Raw genomic sequence first — 25,218 nt, 5'->3', positions numbered from 1 at the left:
AAATGAAAACAAAACAGGAGATACTGAACTCAAAGCAGAGCTGACCCTTCTGTCACATCTGGGAACACACCAGCAACAAGAGGGGAGCACGGTTTTGAACGGTTTTTCTCAAAATAATGAATGAAAAAAAGAAAGAATTGTGTGTGCTAAAGAATGAAACAAAGTTAAAGAAAGAGGGCATGCTGGAATCCCTCACTCCAGCTGGAGAACTTCCCCTCTCCCACAGGGCCATGGGCACCAAGTGGCACCTGTTTCTGACACAGGCTCAGCAGATTAGCCCCATGACAATGCCAACCAGACTGACTGGAAGCCTGTTTTATGACACAACCTTTTGTCCATCACTTCCAGAAACATCTTCCATGCCTTTACAGTCCTTTCTTATGGTCCCCCAAGGAGGGTATTTACAACAAAAGCCTCAGCTATCAAAAGGACACTCTTAGAAACAGTAAGCAAGTTCCCGAAGCCACACTGATCACATCAGATGCTTGGCTTGAAGTTACAACATAGCATTTTCTGAAAGAGATATAGATCTGAGTAACAAAAAGGGTCCCTCAGAAACTCTCACGCTCCACATTAATACTTCAGTAAAATCTAATTTCTGCTACAGCAACTGCTGCAAGTAGCTGAAGGCTCCAGTGCAGAGTGTGCATGTTTGATGGAACAGAAACAGCCAACACAATTATTTCCAGAAACTTAGGACAATTCAGTATGGACAAATCTCTTTTCAAACCTCCACAGGGTGAATAATTTCCTTGCTGATCTGCCTGAGACTTCATGGCACTCACTGACAGTAAAAGAAACACATCCAGAGTGTCTTCTGCACCTGTCAGTGCTTGATACTCCGACCTTGTTAAAAAAACAAGTTCACAGATTGAAAACAAAAGTGTATTACAGTGCTTTAAAAACAATCATCCTGGCTTCTCCTGCATCTTTTCATTTCCACTAGATTAATAAGAGACTTCAATTAAAATGTAAGCCAAGTTATAAAAGATTTTAAAATTCAGTAACTCAGATCTATTATTTATTTTCTATTGTAACATCTGCCATTCCAGCAGGCTTTTGTTTGCGTCTTGTCCCATTCTTACCTGGACAAAAGGCTCTTTTTTATTCTCCAGAATAAAAAAAAATAAGTGAAGATGACAGACATTTCTGTGTGTATAAGTAAGCTCATTCAAGAGTGAACATGAGCTAAATATACTTAGCAGCTATAAAAATTAGACCACAAACCTTTATGCCTGAATTATTTGCTGATTCTCTGAGCACTGGAAATACTTTGACTTGTGCATCTGAGAAAGTGAATCTCCACAGAAATCAGATCTCAAACAGTTTTCTTTCTGTATATTCTTAAGCAAGACCCCTAAAATAAGACCTCTGGGTCAACTCCTTGTTGGGTTTCTCTCCCATCTGCCTGCCTGCCTGTTTTCAAGAAGTCTCTAAAGCTGTTTCCTAAAGAACATCACCTCTCCAGTTAACGTTTAGTAAGGGATTTGCAGAAGTGACTGGGGGGAGCAGGCAGGCAGGCACTTGTGGACCACTTTGGAGCTGTAGGCAAAAGAAAAATCCAAGCAAGGGAGTCTTGTTTCTCTGCTGCATTCAAATTTGAACCTGAAGCCCAGCTGCTCGTGGCATTTGAACATGAATGCAAACAGTGGGCTCAGAAAATTAATCTCAGCCCTCTAGATCCTCTATTCCTGTGGTAAGCAGTAAAGATCTTAGGAAAAGAACAACAGGGACCAAAGTGGATCAAGAAGTTTTCCTCTTCTAAGCTTGTAGTTTCATGGCTGTGCTTGAACAGAGGAGATAACAGAAACCTGCAATAAAACTCTTTATGCTGGAGACATTAGTGGGCAAAAATAAAAAATTCAGTCCCACTTCCTACCTCTGTTCTTTTATAGAGCTGATGGTTCATACTCAATCCATACATTTTACTAAACTTGGGTTTAAAGTAGTTTGGGATTAAGTAGAAATTATTAATATTTTACCATGTCAAAATCTTTATGGGTGAAAAGATTTGAGTTGGTAAAATTGTTGACTTTTGAGGTTAAATAAATATTTACCTGCCTTTAGGAATTAGTAAATTGCATTAAGTTATATTAACTATTATAATTTATTATAAATTGAGAAGATTTAAACCAGTGTAAATTATATAAATTAGGCAAACAATCCCTGTTGTTAAGCCTCCTTAAAGTCAATTGCATTCCTTAGTATCTGAAAGGCTGAATTGAAGCTGTCATCAGTGACATCTTAAGGTGGATGTAAAATGAAAACCTTGATTTTAGATGTAGGTTAATTTTCATTGCTGTCATAAAATAAAGTACACTTTTTTAAAAGTTCTGTTTTCTTTCACATAAATGTCTTGTCTTTTTCCTAAAACGTGGGAAATAAAACCAGCTAGCATTCAATACTGGGCTCAGTAGAAATCATTGGTCTGAAAGTTCAGCATTGCTTTCTACAACATAAAATCCAATACCTCCAATAGCAGATCACATTAAATTTGACCTAACCTGTGGGCAGGGTTCTTTACCCAGAAATAATGTCCCTTTGCACAAAATCAGTGTTTTGAAGGATCATAATCTTAATGTGACCTGTGGGAAATACAACACCTCCTGTCTGCCTGCGAAGATTTCACTTCCAAAGGATGCTCACATCCAACAAGGCAGACACACCCACTGAGCCATGCAGGACTGGTCTCATGTACAAACACCCAAGGGTTTTTTCAGGAACAAAGAAACTACACCACTTCATCTAGGAACAGCCTCATCTGAATGTAGCTTAGTCTGTAAAAACAGAGAAATGGACTCATTTCACAAGAAAAAGGATCAATTCCCAGAAGACTTTCTTCAGTCAAGACTTTCCCATTTTTCCTGTATCAACCCACTCAACCTGCAACACAAATGCAGGTATCAATTCCAAAAATAAAAAAAAAAAAAAAAAAAAAACAAACCCATACCAGCATGCTGAAGGCATCTGGGAGAGCAGTAAATTACTAGCAGATTGGAAAGATTGATTTGTGAAGAAGTTACGAGGAAGTGGAGACATTGCAATCAGCATGTACCATGTACATGGTGTAAAGGCTGAGTTTCCCAGCAATCCCTGAATGCCCTCAATTCCCACTAGAAGGCTGAAACCAGTGGGAGCTCAGGCCATTCAACAATTCATAAAAATTAAAGCAGGGCAACGACTGGTTTTATTGTTTGTTCTTGGCAGTACCCACCAAGAGCGCGATGCCGAAGGAATGCATGATCGATGTTGTGACAACTTCACAATTTGGAAAGATTTAAGCAAAAGGGATAGGGCAGTGAAAAGGGGTGTAGGAATGAACGAAGTGATCAAAGCTGATGGTGGCTAGCATTCTTTACTAATACAGCAATCTCTGCATTTTGGGTAGAGACTATTCCCAGGGAAGCTGAGTCTACCTGTTATTGACATCCTCATTCCCTACAAATCCCCAGAGAAGTGTCTCTTCCATGCTCAGAGAGCTGTAATCCAGAGGGGGATGTGGGGAGGTCTGTGGGGCAGCTCTGGCATGGCACTGCACTCACGTACCCGCTGCAGGTAGAATGAAAGGGGCTGATAAACGGGGTGGGAGAGAAGCACAGGGGGTCAGGGGTTTACTTGTGGGCACAGGCAAAAGTGCTGCAGTCTGCAGGGGCAGGGAAGACATCTGAGATGCATAAAGACAGGAGAGGAACTGATTTTTAATTTTTTTTTTGTGAGAATATACACAGAGGAATGATCGTAACAAAACAAAATTTAAACTTTAACCAAGAAAATACCTTCCAGATTTAAAACATGCTCCAAAGAACGTCCCATGTTAAGGGACTGAAAATTAAATTGGCAATATACTGATAGAAATAGAAAATATGCTGATAGAAGGAGCCTTTGACCAATTATTTCCCCCCCCCCCACTAGATGTATGTTTGATATTTTCTTTCTGTATGACCTAAAAATCTGTAAACAGAGCCCCAGGTGATAGCTACGCCATGAACTGTGCGATAGGCCTGCAAGACAAATATCCCTGAACCAGTCCAAACAGAACCCCTTACGACACCAGTACTGTTCTTTGCTTCAGCTCATATGGTTCAGTTTGACTCCACGATCCCTATGGGTCCCTTTCAACTCAAAATATTCCCTAACTTTGTGTCTCTTTTCAGTTACATTCCTCTAAACCTCAGCCACGCCCAGCAGACCCTCCTTGCTTATCTTTATGGTTTTCTTACACAAAACAGAGTGTTAGAAAAGTAGGCGATAAATCACTGAATGATTACTCTTCATGAGAGCTGTGGCTAGCAAGTATTGTTTTGACGTCACTTTCCTTGTTTATCTCACTTTTTCTAACAAATTACACTTCTTATCTGAGCACAGGTTTTGCATTTCTTGGACACCTGGAATATGTAAAAATAATCCCACAAATTATCTCCTTTTCTGGGAGGGAAAAATAAAATAAAATAAGAGCTTTCTGTAAATGCAAGGGGCTGCCCTACCTTTAACTTCCTTCAAACACTTAACACCAGGCTTAAAATTGTGCCACATCAGCACAGAGAAGCTGAAATACCACGAGCAGCCCTTCCATCTACTTTGCTTTACACATTAAACCACGATTCAAGCAGAGTCCATTAAGGCATTTAAATGTGACTTACCACATGTGTTAATTGGGTGGGGAGGAAAAAAAAAGCAAACACAACCCTCGAATGTGGACATTTATGTATTCTCATTATTCAGACCCTCCTGATGCCACAAGCTCCCACTTCTATAGTTTATAAATGTTTGATTTAAAATATAGCCATTTTATCATTTGTACCACATTTACCTCATCTTACCACTGTTCTGACTGGATGAGAAGCTAATGTAGCCTACACTGTCTGGTCAATTATTGCATGGACACCAGGGACCAATTAATGCCATCCATAAAAGCCTGAATCATTCTGTCAATTAACTAGAACTAACTATGTCATCAGATATATTACTGGTGAGCAAGTCTATTTGGTTGCAATATGTCTTGAAGGAGAGCAGTATCAAATGAATCACAATTGACTTGGACAACTGCTAGCATAATTTCAGAAGATGAAAAGACAAATGTGGTAGTTATTAGTGGTCCCCTGAGGAATTACGGCCAAGCAATTGTAATGTGCTAAGACTGTACTAGCAGGTGCCCACAGCACAAACCAGGCAGAGGGTTAAATCAATATTTTCAATTTCTTGGGATCAATTCAGTGTTTGAACAAGATGGAAACTTGTTAGCAATTGGCAGAATGTGTAAATGAAAAGCCAAACTTCTTATTATTTGTTAAAAAGGAATCAGTGCTCTGCATCATGCCCTTGGCACAAGGTAATGCTTTCATGATCCAGTTGCTTGGGCATTCACTAAAAATCTAGCAGTTCTTAAATTTTAATAGAGTGCAAAAGGTTACTTTAATACATGCCGAACATTCAGGATCTTTAAAAATGATTGAAGTGTCAATAGGAAAGTTTCTGAGCTGTGACAACAGCGTAGCTATTAACGATTAGTGCAAGAAGCAGAAGAAACCTTGATTGCTTTAGAAAAGTCTCACCAGGAATGCAGCTTGACACCTTTGGTACAACTTCACATTTATTCTGTTTCACGCAGGAGAACATTTGGATCATCAAGTGATCCTTTACCAATTAAAGAAAAAGAAAAAGCCACCTTACACAAATTGATTTAATTTATCGCTGCTGGGTTTAAGGATGCCTGTAGCAGCACCTAAAGCACTGGCATCATATTCTTTACTTTTTACTATTCTTTTACCTTAACACAAAGGTGTAAAAATGAACTGTTACATCTTAGTATTGGGTTACAAAAAGGCACCTCCAGCCACCCTGGCAATCAGGGGTTTGAAAAATACACCTTATTTTGAGTGAGGGAGGCACACCCTTAAAACAACATCTTAGACAAGGCAGAGTAAAATCTCTGGGATCTGGAAGCAGAAAACTGGCAAGTTAATGCTATGGTACCTGGGGGAAAAAAACGTGATCTCAGGGAAAGCTATTTCCATGGTGCTCACCCAATGCTTTAAGTCGATGATTTCAAACAAACCAAAAACATGAACCATTTTTCATGCTACAAAATTTCAGCAATATTTATTAGGAAAACAAAAAGAAAGCCCTGATGGTCAATCAGAAAGAGGAAACTTAACAAAACACTTCTGAAAAATGCCTGAAGAAGGCACCTATGCTTCAAATATGAATAAATTTCTCTCTGTGTTGGGCTGGCATAGGAATTCTTTGAATTGTCTTCAGTATTTGGACTTCCCCTCATGGGCACAGACAAGTAAAGAGGCAGGTGAAGCTCCTCTTTCACAATTGCTAGGCATAGAGACATTCCTTTTAACATACTTTGTTCTTTAATTGTGAAGATAACAATATTTACAACATTGGAGAAATGGTTCATCTGTCTGAAGCATTTTCATCTGAAGGACCTCAAAGCACTCTAAACACAAAGCAGGGAAATGACCCCTTGCCCAGCATATGGTCAGCCTGTGAATTCACTGTGACAGAAAGTTTCTACCAGCGACTCCCTAGCTGCTGTTTTTAAATAACAGTAGCAGCCTACATTGATACAAGCCAAAATAAAGAGCACTTGAACTTCAAGAAACTGCAAACCCTCTTAAATCTTTACATTAGGTGTTGCGGATGAAGTATGAGATATTTCCAATTTCTCAGCCTTTTCACAGGAAAAGAATGGTGCCAAGTCAAATGAAATAGTGAAAAGAATAAAATAAAATCCAAATGGATTTCCCTATTTCAGGGTTGGCCCAGATAATCTATTGTCAGTGTCTAACTCACTGCAGTTTTGTCTGATTTGTGCAATACATTTGTCAGGAAGACCTTTCTCTTGAAACGCACTTAGCACAACATGGGGGATATACTCCACACCACAGGAGAGCAGGTCCAGAGCAGGCAGACACACCATCAGTGTCAGACCAGAAAACGGAGGGAACACAGAACATCCTACTGAATTGGCCCACATTAATTGCAAAAATAAATAAGAGAAAGAACTCGTTAGAGTAATGTTACAGTGAATTTTTTGAAGAATAACTCAGGAAAAATAAACCTTTTCATCCAAGACACACAGCCCAGCCTTGCCCAGCCTCTCTACCTATGCACTGTGTCAGTAACAAGAGTTTTTTGGCTCCCTGTACATGCCCTCGGGTGAAAGCACTCCCAGGCTTCATGGAGGACACAGAGAACATGCATTTCCCAGTGCAGGCTGCCGAGCAGAACCTTTAAAGGCCGAGCAGCCTTTAAAGAAGCACGGAGAACCAGCGCAATCGTTTGAAATCAAGCTGCAGCAAATAGGAGACAATGAAATATGGAGTAACTTGAAACCAACCCACCAAGAGAAACCTCCAGCTTGTCTGGCTCTCAGACACACCCTTGCAGCTCTTCTGGAAAGCTGGGCCCTGTCTGGAACACAAGGAGCTAATTGATGGCATCGTCTTCCGTGTGTGCATGTACAAACTGCAGTGCAGGGAGGACAGAGGGACACACTGACCGTGCCGACAGCCTCTGCTGTCTGACAGCGTGCTGGCCACGGAACAAGTGCCGCGATTGTTCCCGCCAGACGCCACGGGACCCACGATGCATAATTCCAGTGCCTGCATGTCCAGCTGCAGGATATACTGGCAGCAGGACAGCAAACTGGATTTCAGTACTGTTAACATTTTTCTCTGCCTTCCGTGGAGCTGCTGAGACACTGCAGAAGTGGGGCTGGTTCATCCTCTGCCACCAGCTCGCACACCTGTCAGAACGTCTCCTCTCTCTGCACATTGAAACAGATTTTCCTCTTCACAAAGTGGCTTCTATTTTTCACCCCCATCTAGGAATTATCTTAATTTACTTCCTCTGTAACAGCCCCTGAGTTGTGGTTTCCACAGAACCAGAGTAAACAAAGTCAGTCTTTGCAGACTGAAACTGATACGCTGCTCAGTGTGTCGATTCTTTCACAGTGTGATTTATCTCACACTCTTCCTGGTACTGACTCAGTAAATCTCACCAGGCTGGAGGGAAGTCTGATGCTGGGTCTGTATGAAAGATCCTGGCGAGTCATGTGCCAGAGGAACACAAGGAGAACACCTCTGCAGTGCTCAGCCCGAGGTGATGGATGCAGGGGCTTTCCCATTTCATCTCTTCTGAACCATGTGCTTAAAAGCAAAATGGCATGACAAGCACTTCAAGCAAAACAAGAAACATGCTATCTTTGTATCCACGTGGCAATCTTTCTGCTAAGCAAAGTCATCAATCAATTCCACTAATGATAAAAGGGAGTAATTTTATGTCAGAGCCCATTCTGCAAACACGGAATTCAAACACTGCTCTTGGATCTCAAACACAAGAGAACTTACTGTTAATTAAGAATAAACTATATAAAGCTATGTATAAGACAAATAAGCCTAAAAACACAAGGCTCATGATATCTTTGAAATGCTTTTTTTCTCCAGAAAGAATAATACAAAAAAAATGCAGCATATATTAATTTTGTGTATGAAAAACCCTATTTAAAATTCTGAAAATTTAAGGAAAAAACATACAGCAGAAAAATAATTCCAAGCCACTTCACACACAGTCATTGAGCTTCTCATATGAGTTTTTCTGGTTTAAATATGGAGCAATTTCACCAAAGACTGCAACAAAGTCATATTGATATAAAACTGCAGTCTGTCTGTACTTATCTAATAGCATTTATCAGATCTCACAGTATTATCAGATTTCACAGATTTTGGACACATAATTTACAAACCCCATTAATACAATTTAGTAGGGAGCCAGCAGTTCTCTAACAGATAAACAGGAGCTATGGTTTTGGTCAAGCTAGAATTGAATTTTCAGGTCTTGGCAGGATAAACTGAGCAAATCCTAAAGACAATAGTAGCCCATGAGTGTCACACCCAACAAGAAGTAATATTGGGTCAGAAGTCCCCATGGACTTAATGAGAGGATTTTATCTCTGGCTCTCAGTTATCCCTGCCCCAGAAATGAGGAACTTCTCCTCAAGTCACCAGCAATGTAACAAACTGATTCATTGAAGTTCTTGCATACAGTGAAAATCAGACAAATTCTGGAATAAAGGCAGGGTTTGAGATCACATCACAGGCAGAAATATTTACACGTTGCACCTGATTTCACACTGGTTTGAGTTCACTGAATTCAAAGGACTTAGTGGCAGTTTGATCACAAAATAGGGAACCTGTGCTTTTCCTTCCCTTGCCTCTTTGCCTCTTTGCTCAAGCCCCAGGCCCTACCGTAAGAAAAGGCTCCCCTCATAACAACAACCAGGTCTCAAATAGGTCTCCACATTTACACCCAAAAGAACATCTGCAAAGAAAATAAAGGCAAGATTCTCAAGCTTGCTGCTACACATAATCTATTATTTCTCACACTTATTATTACTATTGTTTGCATTGTGTTACCAATATATTTCTGCCACCTAAAGAAATACACTCAAGTAAAAAGATTCAAATATTTTGCTTCTAACTTTAGTTGTTTGAAAGGCAGAATCCCAACTCTGTACACTCATCTTCAACTAGAACTTCCCTCTCATAGTGCTGTAAAGCAGAAACTGGCATTTTACTATAATCTCTTAATTTTGCTTGGATGTGGTGCTGCTGTTAGCTAAAATGAAGCACCTCAGTAGTCCTGATCATCACTCAGAAAAGACACCAGAACCAGGAAAACCATTGTAGCTACGTAATATAAGAACTAAATACAACCATCTGGTGATTAATTTTATCTCTAACATGTAATTAGAACAGTCACAAAAATGTATCTGATTATTTACAATTAAAAGCTAGCATGCAAGGTAAAAGTGGAACCTACTGTGTCCAAAATGCTGTAGCTTTGAAATCAGCTGGGAAGTTATTCATGTTCCTACATAACTGATCCTGCATCCTCTATACTTTAGTTCATGCACTCAGTATACAAATGCTGGTTAATTCTTATTTTATTCACAAGGCAGTGCCAGATGTAAATAAATGAGTTGCAAATTATTTTGATGAGGATGTTGAATTGCTGCATCGTGTTTATGGTGTATTGCAAGACAGTTGTGTATAGCCTGAGTGATTTAGGCTTAGCATAATAAATATTATATTCTTATGTTAGATAGGAGTACATCAATGAAACCTATTCTAATTCTGTCTAAGGCAATGAAATTATCTGCCTGGGTTATTCATGGAAATATGAGTCCAACCACTTTTGGACTCATGCAGATTTTATGCTTATGCAGAAGAGGTGACTTCCATAATCCATAATTATAGGTGCAATACCATTCGCTGAGCAACACAGCTTTTCAAATTTAATTATAAACCCCAAACGTACTTAGCTAATCGGATCAATTGCAAGTCACAGCAAAGCACATTCTAATTTTCAAGACAGATGAAATTTTGCCACCTCTCAGCTGCTGTGAGAGCCAATGTCAGGTGAAAAGTAAGAGAAAACAGACAAGCATGTTTTCCAAGAACCATTACAGCAAATTTTATGACTGTGTTTGCAGACATGTTCCCTGCAGATCTTTGATTTGCTAAGGCTGCTTTTATCTTGCTGAGCCTCTGCTGAGCAGCAACCACCATTTCGAGGAGGCAACAATGCCTTTTTTGACAGGTCCCTTTATCCTTTCTTGCCACACAAATGCAACAGGCCAGCCCTCAAAAGCCTCTTTATGAATTTATGGGGATGAAACGAAACTTCTACATAGAGAAACATAGGTTCAATCCTGAAATAGCCCCTGACAGGCCCTGCTCCAGCCACAATTGCTGCACTTACTCTGACAGACCTGCAGCAGAGACTGAAGTCAGGGACTTGTTCCAGCACTCTGACTTTGCCCCCGTTCTCCCCGCGGTGCTGAGCTGAGGCTGTGCTGCCAGCCCAGCTCTGTGGGATCTCTGCTGGGCTCATTTGTGACTCTGGATCATCAAACCATTGTGGCTTCCCTTATTTTTTCTGTCATACAAACCCTCTCTCTTTTCTGCAGCAGTGAGTTCTTTCAGATGAGCACCATCTCCTCCCTGTGATGTGCAGTGGTCAGTATAACAAAAAAAAAAAGAGCTCAGAGTACTGGGACAGTCACATTTTCAGAATTTCAGCTACCTAAGGAGCCTAAGGAGCCTCCAGAACGTGGGATACTCTTCAGAGTACCTCTCTTCAGAGGCCTGAGTTAATTCTGCTTTGGTTGCACATACTATCATTCATGTGAATGGTCTTGAGGGTATTCCAAGCAAAAAAGGCAAAACTGAGCCCAAAACAATTGGTTTGGAAAGGCTCAGATCAATACTGCAGTCAGTCTACTGTAAATAGAAGGCATAAATTAGTATATACAATAATCACCAGTTTGTTCTAGGGTTGTGTTTCCTTTCACTGTAAACATAATCACAAAAGCTCTTGATGACACAGCAGCTGCAAAATTAACTCGGATCACAGCCACACCACATTCCCACGTTGACCCTTATAAGGAATTAAGTATCATATTATAATTGCATAGCTATAATATTATTTATTATTTGCAACATTTGCAGTTACTTTGAAGTGTCAGTTCCATGGTACTGCCTGTTTAAAAAAACAGCTTCTCAAAGAGCCTGCTTAGCACAGAAAATCAGAGACTACAGGTAGGTGTAATGGGCTGGTGAAAGGCACAGCAGAGAGGTAAGAGCAACACAGCAGCTGTGCCACATAAAGTAACTAGTATTTCCCTCTCTTCAAATAAATTTTGGCACACGTAGGGGCAGGCAAATCAAAGCAATTCAAACACTGCCAGAGCCCTATTGACATCTATACAGTGTGCTGCTTCTCTGTGAAAAAACTGAATTTCCTCTAAAACACTCCACAGCCTGGAAGGACAGGGAACGTGCCCTGCCACCAGCCTCCCTCATCTCTAACAAACAGAGGATGTATGGGCTGGGAGAAAGGAACTAAGAAAGGAGAGGATCCTGAGGGAAGACAAACACATGGATGATCGGGAGCAGAACAGCAAGGAGACCCCTGATGTTCAAGAGCACCGAAGAGCACAATGGTCCCAGAGAGAAATGAGGTGCCAGGCCTGAGCAAAGCCCAGCGAGGGCAGCATCTCACCCTATACCAAAGGAGGGTAAATGCAGGGACAGCTCAAGAAAGTTCTCCTGAATTCAAATAAGTTGCAGCTCAACCGTGTCCTGAGTCGGAAGCCTCTGGATATAACAGGGAATTTTTGCTCTCTGACCCTACGTAAATATACAGCTTCCACGTATCTGTCAGAGGATTCACAGCTGCACCAGAGCTTGTCCCCAGAGCTAGTGCCTTTTGTTCACTTTGAGACTCTCACCTAAACCTTAAACTTGCTGCAGAAGAAGCAGTGAGCAGCTGCTCCTCATTCACCTTCTCTGTGCAACTCTGTTCTACAGATTTCAGCCCTGTCTCCCGTGAGTCACCACTCCTGGACCAAAGAGCTGCAGTCCACTGAGTCACTGCTTGTGCTGAAGCTGTTCTCAGGAAAATTCTTTGATCCTCCTTGTTATACTCTTTGGATCTTATCCAGGTCTGCTGCTCTCCTTTTTGAGTGAAGGAATTGAAGTGCACAGAGTATGCAGGGCTGCCCTGGCTTCCACACACCGCCAACCCTCACTCCTGCAGCACCAAGGAAAAGCCAGGCTTCTCAAAAAAATTCTGCAGTGCTGCCACAAAGATTCTCATTTCTATCACCTAATAAAACTTAAGGCTAAAAATTAAATAATAATTTGCCACTTTTATTTCTTAGCTTTTTTTTGTTTGTTTGTTTGTTTATTTACTTGCAAGTATGGGAACATAAGCATGGACTGGAGTGTTTCAGGTTTTGAAATGTGAAGTCCTCTCACAACATCTTTTGAAGTTTTATGGACTGCCAGACATGCACAGACCACATGCTGAGTAACACTGCTGTTCAGTGCTCCAACAAACAGCCAAACGGGAGTTGAGGGGACAAAACAGGCTTGACTCAAAGTGCCCTCCTCAGTACGAGTAACCGCTCAGGAATTCTCTGCGTATATCCAAAACCACTTGCACACAATCTGATGCTCATTTCCCATGCTACAGCTCACACGTGTGTGCCCAAGAGGGGTTCAGTGTTTTAGAGCTTGCAGAGGATGGGAGGCAAACCCAAGAACCACGGGGTTTGTGGCTGAACTGGCTCTGACCCCCCAGACACAGCATGAAGGATATGGCCAAGCCCCTGAGAGACATCGTGCCTGCGTTTTTAGGGCAAATACCAGCAAACACCAACTATTTTCTCACAGTAGCTGACCTATGTGCAATATTTTATGACTCATGGAAAACTTGGAACAGCTGTAAGGAACAGTCAGTAAATTTAAGCAAGACCAGAGTGGGTCAGCAATTGTACTGAAACAAAAAGCTACAAACCTGAGTGATAAATTGCATGGCATGCCCATAAGGGAAGGCTTGAGGCTGCTGCTGCAAAGGATCACCCATGAAGTTGGAACCACTGGACAAGAGACAAAGCCAATATATTCCTATGGATTTAACCATTTTACTGCTTCTAACTAGTCCTGCCTAATTTTCTGTATCATAAACTGCAACCATTTCAGTTGCATTTTCTTTATGATTGAAAGAATGAAAATTTCACGTTTGCTTGAATTTATTACAAACTGACATCATAATTTCAACAATTCATAAATTTCCACACTGGTCAGCAAACTGTGACCCACGGAGAAAATGTTATGCTGACCTCACTGCAACAGCAATGCTAAAACTAAGAAGACACAGAATTATCAGTATTTTAGCAAAGGCTTTTAGATGGATTCTACTAGTTGAAAAGTATTATACTCATAAGTAAATGCTGGGGTTATGGAAAATATAAAAAAAAAATTAAGTTTAAGTTTGAGTCTTTATATTGTGGACAAATACATAGGATACCAGCTCCTTGGGAGAAATGCTGCAGAGAATAAATAAGACACAATCTACATATCTAGAGTTTATAAATATTCATTTTACATTATTTAGACTGTTTGTAGATCTAAGGAAGCTGCAGAAAGTAAATTTATACTGAGAGAAAGCTGAGTGAAAGAAAACAATCCAAACGAAATCCCCAAGCTCTACAATGGAGGAACATGGTAAGACTTTTAGCATTTGATTTCATGTAGTACCTTGAAAACTTCTGCCTCAGTTGGCAGCTCCCCACGTTTAATACTCTGTTTTTGTTAGCTGTGAGTCAGCTTTACTGCAGGGAGAGGGAAGGAGATCTCAAGGCTTCCCAGCCCAGGAAGACACTGCAGGCACTTTATTCTGAGCGCACACCAACACTCACCCAGCCTTAACTAAGGGTGATACTTCCAATCAGTGAGAACACAGATGCACCCAGTAACAAAGCAGCCATCCCAAATGGCAAATAATGAACCAGAACTGTCTCTAGGGACTGGGGGACAGAGCCATGCTCACGAGCTCCTGGATGTGCGCGGAGGAGGGCGGGAAGGGAGCTGTGTCCCACCAGCTCCCAGCGAGCCAAACCCTGGCAATGCAGGGAGAGGGAGCACCCAGCTGCACCCCAGCAGTGCTGGGATTCTCCAGTGGCACCCTTGTCTGCAGGGCTGAGCACCTCACTGCCCTTTCAGAAAGATTTATACCCATTTAATTGCAGGCATATGCCAGGGGAGAGCTCAGCACTGAGTTTTCTCCTTTCTTGCCGTGTTATATTTTGCAATACTTAATGTTCCATAATTGATTAGATGCAATTTGTCCCAGCTGTTTCTGCAAGGTTCTGCAGGTCCACTTTAGATGAAGAGGCAGTGAAATTAGAAATGCTCAGACCACCAGTGCAATTCAGTGAACACGTCTGCCAAGAAGGAGCCAAAGAATTAATGCACTGGAGCCTAACCTTTCAGGAACGGGGCAGGTTTACTCTGAGCATTAATTCTGAAAGTAATGAGGTTGTGGTTTTTGGTTCAGACTTTAATAGTTTTCATCATAAAAGCACTACAGTTAATATCCCATAATCAGTGCTTTCTGATCAGGAGAGTCCAATAAGCAATTTTCCATCACATACTGGAACTCAGCTACTGCTGCAATCTGAACAAAACAAACAAAACAGTGCTCCAGTCTACATCTAGCAACAGGAAACACAGACAAAGCAATCTAAATATTTCGGCTGTGGAGCCGTTTGAGGGTCTAGCCCCATCTTCCATTAAATTTAGCAGCCAAAAACTCCTGTTCTGCTTGGAAGTCTTCCTCATTTGGAGTTTTCTTAGTGTGTACAAACATTATCTTTCATTGTTGCTTAGCAGTGGTGACTCCCTCGCTACCACTCTTGGTTCAGAAAAGTAAAAGTATTCCAATTTAACGCCAGCTAGTTTTTTATCTGTTTTCCTGGAAAAACCGTTGGAAAAAAAAACAGTTTGAATTAAAATCAGTTCAGCAGGAAAGTTCCACTTTACATGCCCTCCTTAAAATTAGTGTATTTGGTTATTATTAATTTCTGAATCACACCATGTGCTCTTTCCTACAGTAATTGCTAACTGAAGTCAACAGCAGTACTGTCATCCATTTTAATGGGCTGGGATCACGCCACAAGACACAAAATAAAGACACTTCTTGTTTCAAAATGCTCAGGATCAAAACAAGAAAAACACAAGAGACACGCTGGGAAACCCAAAGGGATGAATTACTAGGAATTTAATTTCTCATTTATTGCTAATATTATTGTTGACTCGCTTGTTAATGTAATGTAGCACTTACATTAAGGGATCTGTGTCAGAGTGACCCACTAATGATGATTTGTATCTGCTGCCAGGATAGGCAGACATAGAATTCTGTGGTGTTCAGGGGCTATTTCCCTGTCATTTAGGGGATTTAAGGCTCTTAAGCAGTTACAGGCTTGTTTATTTTTTAATAATTAGAGCTAGTTGAATTGTAAGTCAAAGAAGACAGGCAGGATAAGGGGCCTCTGCTCTCTGTAGTGCAATTGCTTCACAAAAGAGGAGGCAGGAGGTATAGGGCTGGTTTTCTTCCCCTCCTCACCAGCTGGGGAGGCTGGAAGAGCCTCCCAAGTTCTTTGCACAATGCCCCAGCCAGCACAGCTCCATCCCTCTGCAGGTACAGCACCCCCTCACCACCAAAGCACAATGAAAACCAGGATTTCCTGAGCCTCAGCTCTCTCAGAGTGTGTGGGACTGGTATTTATTCCTCACACAGGAGCCACCAGACCTCCGTGCTGCACGTTTCCTGCGCTGCTGTGTCAGGCTCTGTCACCAGTGATGTGCTTGGCCTCGTGCTCACAGAGCTGCTGGAGCTGGGCTGCCACAGGAGCACACCGCGGAGCAAGGAGCAGATTTCTTACTTTGGGTGCCATGCTGACACATCCTCTCAGCTTCCAGGTTAGCTTGGCCAGCCACTGGGAAGCCCTGGCAGTGGATCAAGGGCAGCTGGGGAAGGGACCACGGGGGGAGAGGGAGAAACCTCAACTTTGCATAACTGAGCTAGACTCAAAATGGGATCTAATGAAGCCACAAATATTCACAAAAAAGTGAATTTCAAAAAAAAGCCCTACAGCAGATACATCTTTCCAGAAGTACAAGCATCAGGGACAAGCAAATGCCCTCTTTTGCCAGAACAACCTGCATTCCCTGTGGAGAGCTTACCAGCACAGCTGTCCCAGCAGACCTCTCCTGGTGTGCATGGACTGAGAGAGTCACGGGGATACACCTCCAGCCAGGCTGCTCAACACCTCTTCCACCACATTTATTCTGTGTTAGGGGTCAGTGATCCTGACTGCACAACAAAGAGCACACATTTAGAAACATCAGTTTGTAAGATGAGGCAAAAACAGCTGCTTGTAATGGCAGGCATAGCTGGATGCACAGGGAAGACAGTCCTAATTCCAGTTTGGATTGGTTTTGTCTGGTTGCTTTTCCAAACAATTTCCACCTAGGAAACTGGTATCATCTCCTGATGGCATCTGTAAGCCCTTCTGTAACCTGTAACTACACCCAGCATTCGTGGACACCAGCCTCCAGGCAGAGCAGGCTGATCAAAATAGGCACAACTGAAAATATTTGAGTGGCAGATAAACAACTGCTGCTTTTAATCATGGGTGACGTTTCTATCTGTGCAAGTGGGTGTAAAATTCTTCTGTTATTAAGGCAGTGAGGAACCAAGCCTGTGGCTCACTCACATTATCCTGTCTCCCATCCCTGGCCTCCGCTACGTCTGCGAGAGCCAAGACCAGCAACACATCAATAACTCTCTACCCCTCACATCTGGGTGTTTGTTTGTTTGTTTCCCAGTCAGGATCATACAGAAGCCCTCACATACCTATAGCAAACACTGGAAGGAGAACTGGGCAAGAGATATTATCCAGGCCCTTGCAGGGCAGATGCAAACCCACAGCATTTCTTGCTGTTCTCTGCCTAGCTGGGCTGGGGCTTTATCCTCTCCATCTCTGACTATTTAGACTGCAGGGCCAGGGACCACCTACTGTGTGCATGTTTCTACAGTCTCCGGAACAAGACTTCCATTTTTGCTGGTTCTCCCTAGGCTAGATCATAATAAATATGATTACTTTAACAATAACACACATTAATAATCGTTAATGCATTGCTTGAATTTTCCTTTGAAATGCAATCTGTGCCCTCCTCCCTCTCAGCAGTCTAATCGCTGGCTGAACTTTCCGAGTTAACTGAAAGTGCCATAGGTAAGAATTTTTTCCACTATCAGCACTTTCAATCTTTGTGTAATTTAAAGCAAATACATCTTTCTTTGTGAATGCAAATGAGCCCAACTGCTGGGGGTTTTCTTTGTGGCTTTTGTTTTTGTTTTGGGGTTTGTTTTGGTTTTGTTTTTTTTTTTTTTTTTTTTTTACTTTTCTGAACTTTTAAGTTATTTTCCAACAGCAACCTGGCCTGGCAGCAGTAAGGCAGACATGACATAATGCTGGCTGTTAATGGCTTCCTAACCCTGGCTGTCAGCTCTCCCAGTCAGTGAGTGCTCTCGGAGCCTCTCATGCCTCCCAAACTCACTGTGCTGCTGTGCTAGGCCTAAGTCCCAGCTCTGTGTAAGAATCAGAGAATAGTTTAGGCTGGAGAGGACCTTTAAAGCCCATCTAGTCAAGCCCCTCTGCAATAAGGGATGTCTCAAACTAGATTAGATTGCTCAGAGCCCTCTCCAGCCTGGCCTTAAATGTTTGCCGGGATGAGGCGTCTACAGCCTCTCTAGGCAATCTGTTCCAGAGTTTTACCACCTCATTTTAATAACTTTATAGTTAGCATAAATCAATCCTTCTAAATCACCCCTTTTCCAACCAGCTCCTTTTAAAGCCTGTGTGCTCCTGGGCTCAGGAGTGGGGCTCTGCCTCGTTTCGTGCTCCAGGCTGGCTGCTCTTTCCCGGGCATCTTCGAGTTCCTGGGGCGGTGGGAGGCCACAGCACTGTCAGCTTTCCAGCACGTGGCTGCAGATCCACGCTGGGGGTGTCGGGGGCACGGGTGAGCAGCTGCCTGCCCACAGTGATCACCTTTTGGGGCAGCCACAAAAATCTGCCTTGTTCCCAGCCTGGCTGCCGTGCTGGGGAGAGGAGGAGAGCCAACCAAACCTCCCTGGCCCTGGAAATTGCCCCGCTCCCCGCGCGGCTGTCCGTGCCCGCTGTGCCGCCGTGCCCGCTGTGCCTGTGGACACCAGCAGGGAAAATGGCCAGTCCCCTCCAGGAGGAAAAATCCAGGATTTGAGCCGGCTGTCTGGGCTTTAGAGTGATCTACCTCGCACAAAGAATTCCCCTCACCTTACTTCACATCATCATGATTATTTCTCAGATGGGATGGGAGAGGCTGGAGCAGAGCCCCACTGTGCCAAGCACAAAGCAGAGAGATGATCCTTTACCCAAAGAGCTTACAGCTAAGCATAACACTGAAAAAATCTCATTATTGACAGATTAATGGCAATCTGTCAGGGCATCCGCTCCTATTAGGAGTTTCTTGAGCAGAAAAGTATTACAGAGCCCTTGAAATTAGCTAAGGATACCTAAACTGATCCAAAAATTGAACAGCTAAAATTAAGAACTTGCCTCCACGGTAATATTCCATTAAAATTGTGAGTGTGGGACGAGTACACAGGAACATTTGAAACAGAACACACAGATGGGTAACCCCCAGGGAAGAGGTCAACGCATGGATTTCTTTTGTGGACTTCATAAAAATATGCAGCATCTATGATTTTAGAATGGGTGTTTTTAAATAACATCTGGGGATTTTCCTCTTTCAACCCAGTTCACAGAGTTAGTTTTAATACAAATGCTAGAAAAACAATTAAACCAGTGACAGGCTGATTGATGTGAGTTGGGTTTGGGTTTTTTTTTAATATATATTACTATCACCTTACATATATTTGTGAAAAGAAGATTTTCATCAAATTAATTCTACTTTTGCTTGACCACCTATAATTCATTCATAATTATTAAATATTGGCCAAACACACTGCTTAACTTCCTGAGTCAGAGAGCTTTCCTAATTGCAAGAAGTTAGCACAGGAAAGGTCATAAGTATTTGTTCTGCATGTACAAATCACATCCACACATGGGTCTCACAACAGCCTAACCACCCTTGTTCACTCTCCCAGCTGCCATCAGAGATGGAGGAGCCTTTTGACATGCAATACAATATTTGACAGGACTGGCACTTAGATGATATCTAAGTATATGTCAAGAAACACAACCAGAGGGAGCTTCAGAAAAAAAAAAAAAAAAAAAAAAAAAAAAAAAAAAAAAAAAAACCAACTACTTCCATCCTCCTGTGGTGTAAATGGGCATGCACTCAGGCATGCCAGTGAAAATCACACTGATTTGCATGATGTGAGCATCTGGCTCTTTTCCAAGGGTAAGGACTCGGTGCCCAAGGGCAAGAAACAGCCCATGACGTTATTTCACATGGGCAGATGATTTCCCCTGCATTTTTACTGTGTAGCTCCCACGTGCCTTCTCCCACCCTCAGGAGGGAATGATTCTGACCTCAGCTTCAAATGGAATTATTCCGATCAAAATAAGCTTGTCCTTGAAATGTTCAAGCCCCCAGTTAGGGCCCAGAGATCTACAGTTGTACCACCAATGCCTGCCCTTGAGCATTAAGACTTGTGAATTCTCACACATTTATTGTGACCAGATTTGCTCCTTATCCTGTTACACAAACACCAGGATACACAGGGTGTTTAGGTCGAATGCTGCAGTCCTGACATAAAAAACCTACCCCAAGCACTCAAAATTCTATTTCAATACTGTATTTATCCATCCATTACAGGCTTGGAAAAAGTGGCTAAAACCAAACACAGAATCAAGTAAACTCTTTTTGACAGAAATGCAAAATAAATGCATTTTCAGTAGTTTAATAAAAACCAAGACAATCATTACAAACTACTTCCTGACCAATAGGGTGAAATTAGTTTGTTAATATGAGAAGAAGCTTGGAATTATCTGAAAGCATATGACAGAGCACAAATGGAGCAAACTCTACTTCTGTAAAAGTTAAGATCTGTAAATTTTGGAAATGACAGCCATTGGTGCTTATAGAAATCTACTTATGGCTTAGGCACTGCTTTAAGAAACTTCCAAAGCTGGATAAACTGTTCCAGATTTCATACAGTTAATGTATTCTACCAGAAAATGCCTATTTCTGATGTTTTTCATTGACACACACTGATATACATTATGCCATTTGAAAAAATGGCAGCTTTGTCTGTACTTAATAACTACAAGGCGTGGGTACGAAACAGCTAAAGCACAAAACCCTAAGGACAAGGCTTCATTGTAAGCATTAAATAATTATTACAATGCAAAATTTGTCAGAGTAATATCTCTGTTTTACTTCAAGCCATATGAGGTCCAATCCAGAGCTGAATTTACTGTCAACTCCAGTTACAATGGCATTTCACACTGTACTTTTTGCTTATCATTAAAGTGACAAAATCCATTTTTATTTTTAACCATCCCTTTTTGCTTATTAAGTCCAGTTTCTGATGTATTTTTAGGCTTCAGACTTACCATGGCTTTATTTGGAAGTTTATTCAAATTTGTTTCTTATGTGAAAAGCTCTTTACCATAAGAAATTGACTGCACAGGGGAGAAACTGTGGGGTTGCTGTCTGACTTCCCCCAGAAGTGACAAATAAATAGCATTAGGAGTTTTAAAATTAATAATTTTGAGAGGAAAATAATGTTCTTTTAACTGCCCATTATAATTCTTACACAATAGGGTCTTGCAAGCTGGCACTATACTTTGAAATAATGCCTACATTTAAATTCAGTCAACCTCTATATTTGCCAAAAGAAACCTGCTACATAAATTCTCCTTGGCAGAGGAGCTGCGGAAATGATTCATGAAAAATGCTGCATTAAGCTGAATGTTAGCATTGAGAAAACCTGTTACATACCTATCTGATTATTATTTATATTAAATAGCACCCCCATTTCAAACCCAAGAGCAGAACCTCGCTGTGCTAGATTTAAAAAAAAAAAAAAAATAAATAAATACACCAATTGTCAGGGCCTCCTACTCCTGCCACAACTATAGAATAGAAAAGCCCACGGTGAAAGCAAGGCAGAAAAATCCTGTCAGGATCTGCCATGCGTGGCCCAGCACCCAAACCCTACAGTGGAGGGTCTTGCCGTCCTGCAGCCGTTTCCTGGAGGAGAGGAAAAGCTCCTTGTGTACAGATCCAAACGGGTGACAGCTGAAATGCGTGTCATTCTAATGGGTTCTGTCATAGCTGGGCAAAACACAGAAATGTTAGAAAGCATTTCTCAAAGATATGACAGGGCTTCCCAATTATGCTGCCTTTCAACCCAGTGCTTAATAAAAACGTGTGAAGTGATAGAACACTTTACCTCATCAACATCACTGGCTGCCACAGACTTTCTTCTGGGAGCAACTATTCAAAAGTAACTCGACTGAACTCCAGAGTCATAATTACAGAAAGTGGAGGGATTCAAATAAAAACCCACCTGTGCCACAAAATAATTATGTAAACTAATTTGTCTTTACAGCAAACCTTTCAGCTTTAACAAAGTTGCTTGCTTTCCTTTCCTTTCCCAAGATGGGCACATTTGCTTTGTGTCAGTCCTTCTGCAGCTCCCATGCAAGAAAGGGAAGAGTGGACTGAGCAGGGGCTGGAGCAAGACATTTCAGCTGGATTTACCATCCAGACTTGGATGGCAAACTCTTTTGAGCTTTCAGCTCTCTTAGCACAAATAAGAGGAAAGAATGTGTTACTGTAGGTGTTCAAAAGCTTGCTATGAAGACCACCCTTCAGACCCTCTGCAGTGCAGAGTTTTTGCACTGATTTGAGTGGGGTCAGGAGGAGTTGCAGAAACTCCTGTTGTGCCACCAAAGACACTGACAAGTTTTGCCACCAAAGACACCAAAGTTGTGCCACCAAAGACACTGACAAGTTTCTGCTAAACTCAGCTACAGAAACAAGCCCCCATCTTGAGCCACCCTCCAAGCACACACCAAACATCCCTCAGTTTTCTCACACACAGAAGAAATCTCCTCCAAAGTCTGCAGATTTCAGTGAAAACAGAAGCTCAACAACAGTGGCTTGTTTTGATAGACTGCAGCTCAGCAAAGTATGCAAGAACATGTCCAGCATTAGCTGCTTGGAGGTTTTCTGGCTGGCTTTTGGGATGTGAAATGACCTCAGCTACAACCTTCTATGCAGTCATTGTTTGTAAAGCTCAGGTTACTGAGATGGCACGGAAACATGCTGTGAGCATCTTTGTCAGGCAGGTCTTTTTTACTTCTTGCCTGTTTATGGATTTCAAGGTCGAGATTTAAGCAATTCTGTATATACATTTTGCCTTTTGGGTCTGAATCTAGCTGTTACTGCAAATATTCACTGTGATTTAAAGTGTTAAGGAATACAGCATGTGAAAAAAATCTGATTATTACCTTAGTTTTTATACATGAAGAACTCCACTGCTTACAAATACTCATAGTTTCCTTACCTAGCAACTCTGTGTGTTATGGACATCTTCCCTCTGTTTAGCATCAACCTGGATAACCAAACACCACATTTCCACTGCTTAAGCTGCAAATGCTTTACATTTCACTCGTGACCATTTCATACCCTCCATTCTACTTACAGCACAAAAATAAAGTCAAAATCTATGAAATTTCCTCCTCCAGTCCCCTATTTCTTTATTTGTCTGTTTCTACACACAGAGTTGCATTTGCCTCTAAGTGAGACATCAGTGTAGGAAACTCAGACAACAAAAATACATCTCTCTCTGGGCTTTCATGTTTTTCCCTGGCTACCAGCTCCTCTTGTTCCAAACTCAGCAGATCCAAGGGTCCACTTTTTGTCCCACCACACCACAGCACTTCAGCCTCCACCACAGCCTTGGTATCTGAAGTTTCTGAACTAGGAGGGCGGTGCTGTAAAATAAACTCACCGGCCACGTGTCTCCTCCTGGCTGATTCCTCCCAGAGCTCCTAATAAACCCCATTATGTTCAAACACACACAGAGTGCTCAGGCACACACAGGCACACACCCCTCTTTATTAGGCACTGTGGCTTTGTTTTTAAGGCAGCATGTCAGAGCCCTGCACAGAATTTTGAATCAAACAGTTACTTCTTTGGCAAGAAAAATTGATTTGAGCCTCCCTTTTCAACAGGTTGTTGATTTTGTGGGGGTTTTCCAGGGGTATTTCGGCTAAACCATGTGGCAGACATGTTCAGTCCCAGCTGCCTGAAGGGACCTCCAGCAGAGCAGCAGCTACCCAGACACAGGATCACTGTGTCAAAAATCAAATTCAAATTCTGATTTGAATTGCTCAGAGTGGGCTCATGCACACAGCACCCTCATACCCACAAACCTAATTTGGATGGAATGCCATTGCAAATAACCCATCGCCTCAGTTCAGCCTTCCATGGCCACACATACTTGCCTGAGAACGGTCTTTTTCTAATATTCTATACGTGAAATAAAATAAACCACCCTCACAGTTTTCAGGACAAGGTGAAATCCTGGCTTGTGACTTGCCAAAACGGAACAGGAAGAATATATGCAAAAAATCCTTGTCAGCACTCTCCCGACTGCAGTGGCTACAGGCCAGATTTTTCATGATGCAATTCCCCAGAGGAGCTGCTTTTCTGGCCAGAGCCTCACCTCATCTCTGCTGAAGAAACTCTGGGGAGCTGCACAGGTGAATCTGGCTTTTCATGTGTAACCTGCTATTACGTTTTTGTCCGGAGAATTCTGTTCTGTATTTCAGCACCGTTCTTCTTAACAGCCTGTAAGGACAATTTTCTAGAAGGAAAGCTCTTATTAGGCTTTATATCGATGACCTTAGGTTATCTTTTATAGTTTAATCTACACAACCTTAGAAATCAAGCTTTGCCTGTGGTAGCCAGCCCACCAAGTCAATCGATTGTCCAGTACAACTTTCAATTCTCACAAACAATGTGACAATTGCAAGTATTTTGCACTGCATATTATGAAGTCTAGTGCTGCAAAAATAGTAAGACCTGAAATTACACACAGCACTGAAAGTCTACTAATTTAACTATGAATTCTCAGGTCATTTAGATGTTTCAATAACAGGCATGCTATAGGCCAAGCTGTCATATTACTCTTATCACAAAAATGTCATGTGCCTGTTCCCTAGCTTGCACACATGCCAGCTCTCAGGCTCCCATCAAACCTTCCCTAACTCCAAGGATACACAAGCAAAATACATTATTTTAATGGATGGTTTCATAAACAGCAGAGCCCTAGAGCCACTAAATAGTGCTCTCAAGTCATTTACGATGGTTTGTAATTTATTAATAGGGATATATGAATCTTCCTTGAGGGGAAAAAAGGAAGAAGCCAACTTAGCCTGCTGGAGGCACAGAGCTGGACTCTGCTCCTGGTGGCTTCTGCCTCCAGCAGGTGAGAAGAGGGGTACCCTACCTTTCCCTCCAAGGCCACTTGCTTGGCTATCCTGGGGTCAAACGCCAACACAGGCTGGAAAGGTACCACCCGTGGTCATCCACGTCAACCCCTTGCCCGAGGTCTGGACACTTGTCACAGTGACAGACGTCACTGCCGACAATCGGACTGGCCTAGCACACGCTGTGCACGTGCACAGCTGGGAAAATAACTTAAAGGTGATCCAGGCTGGGGCCTCAGTCACCACTTGCAGGGCAGCAAGGCCCCGTTCCTGCTGGGACCAGGGGAGGAGGTGGCAGGGAGGGGTGCCCAGGTGCCCCCGGTGAGACCCAGGCTCCCAGC

At 42.2% G+C, this 25,218-nt stretch overlaps 1 protein-coding gene across 6 annotated transcripts in view; it reads right to left on the bottom strand.

Moving 5' to 3' along the window:
• TEAD1 (TEA domain transcription factor 1) overlaps positions 1–25,218 on the bottom strand; it is a 153,230-nt gene that overhangs the window by 58,088 nt on the left and 69,924 nt on the right. The window contains exon 1 of one of the 6 annotated variants that reach the window (XM_068194669.1): positions 22,790–22,797. The exons of the other annotated variants lie outside the window; for them this stretch is intronic. Within the exon in view, the coding sequence (XP_068050770.1) occupies positions 22,790–22,795 (6 nt within the window). The 5' untranslated portion in view covers positions 22,796–22,797. Of the gene's footprint in view, positions 1–22,789; positions 22,798–25,218 lie in introns of those variants that run through there. 6 annotated transcript variants of the gene reach the window in all.

Source organism: Anomalospiza imberbis, chromosome 6 (genome assembly GCF_031753505.1).
Source record: "Anomalospiza imberbis isolate Cuckoo-Finch-1a 21T00152 chromosome 6, ASM3175350v1, whole genome shotgun sequence".
NCBI classification, from domain to species: Eukaryota; Metazoa; Chordata; class Aves; order Passeriformes; family Viduidae; genus Anomalospiza; species Anomalospiza imberbis.
This window is presented reverse-complemented; position numbering and strand designations above follow the sequence as displayed.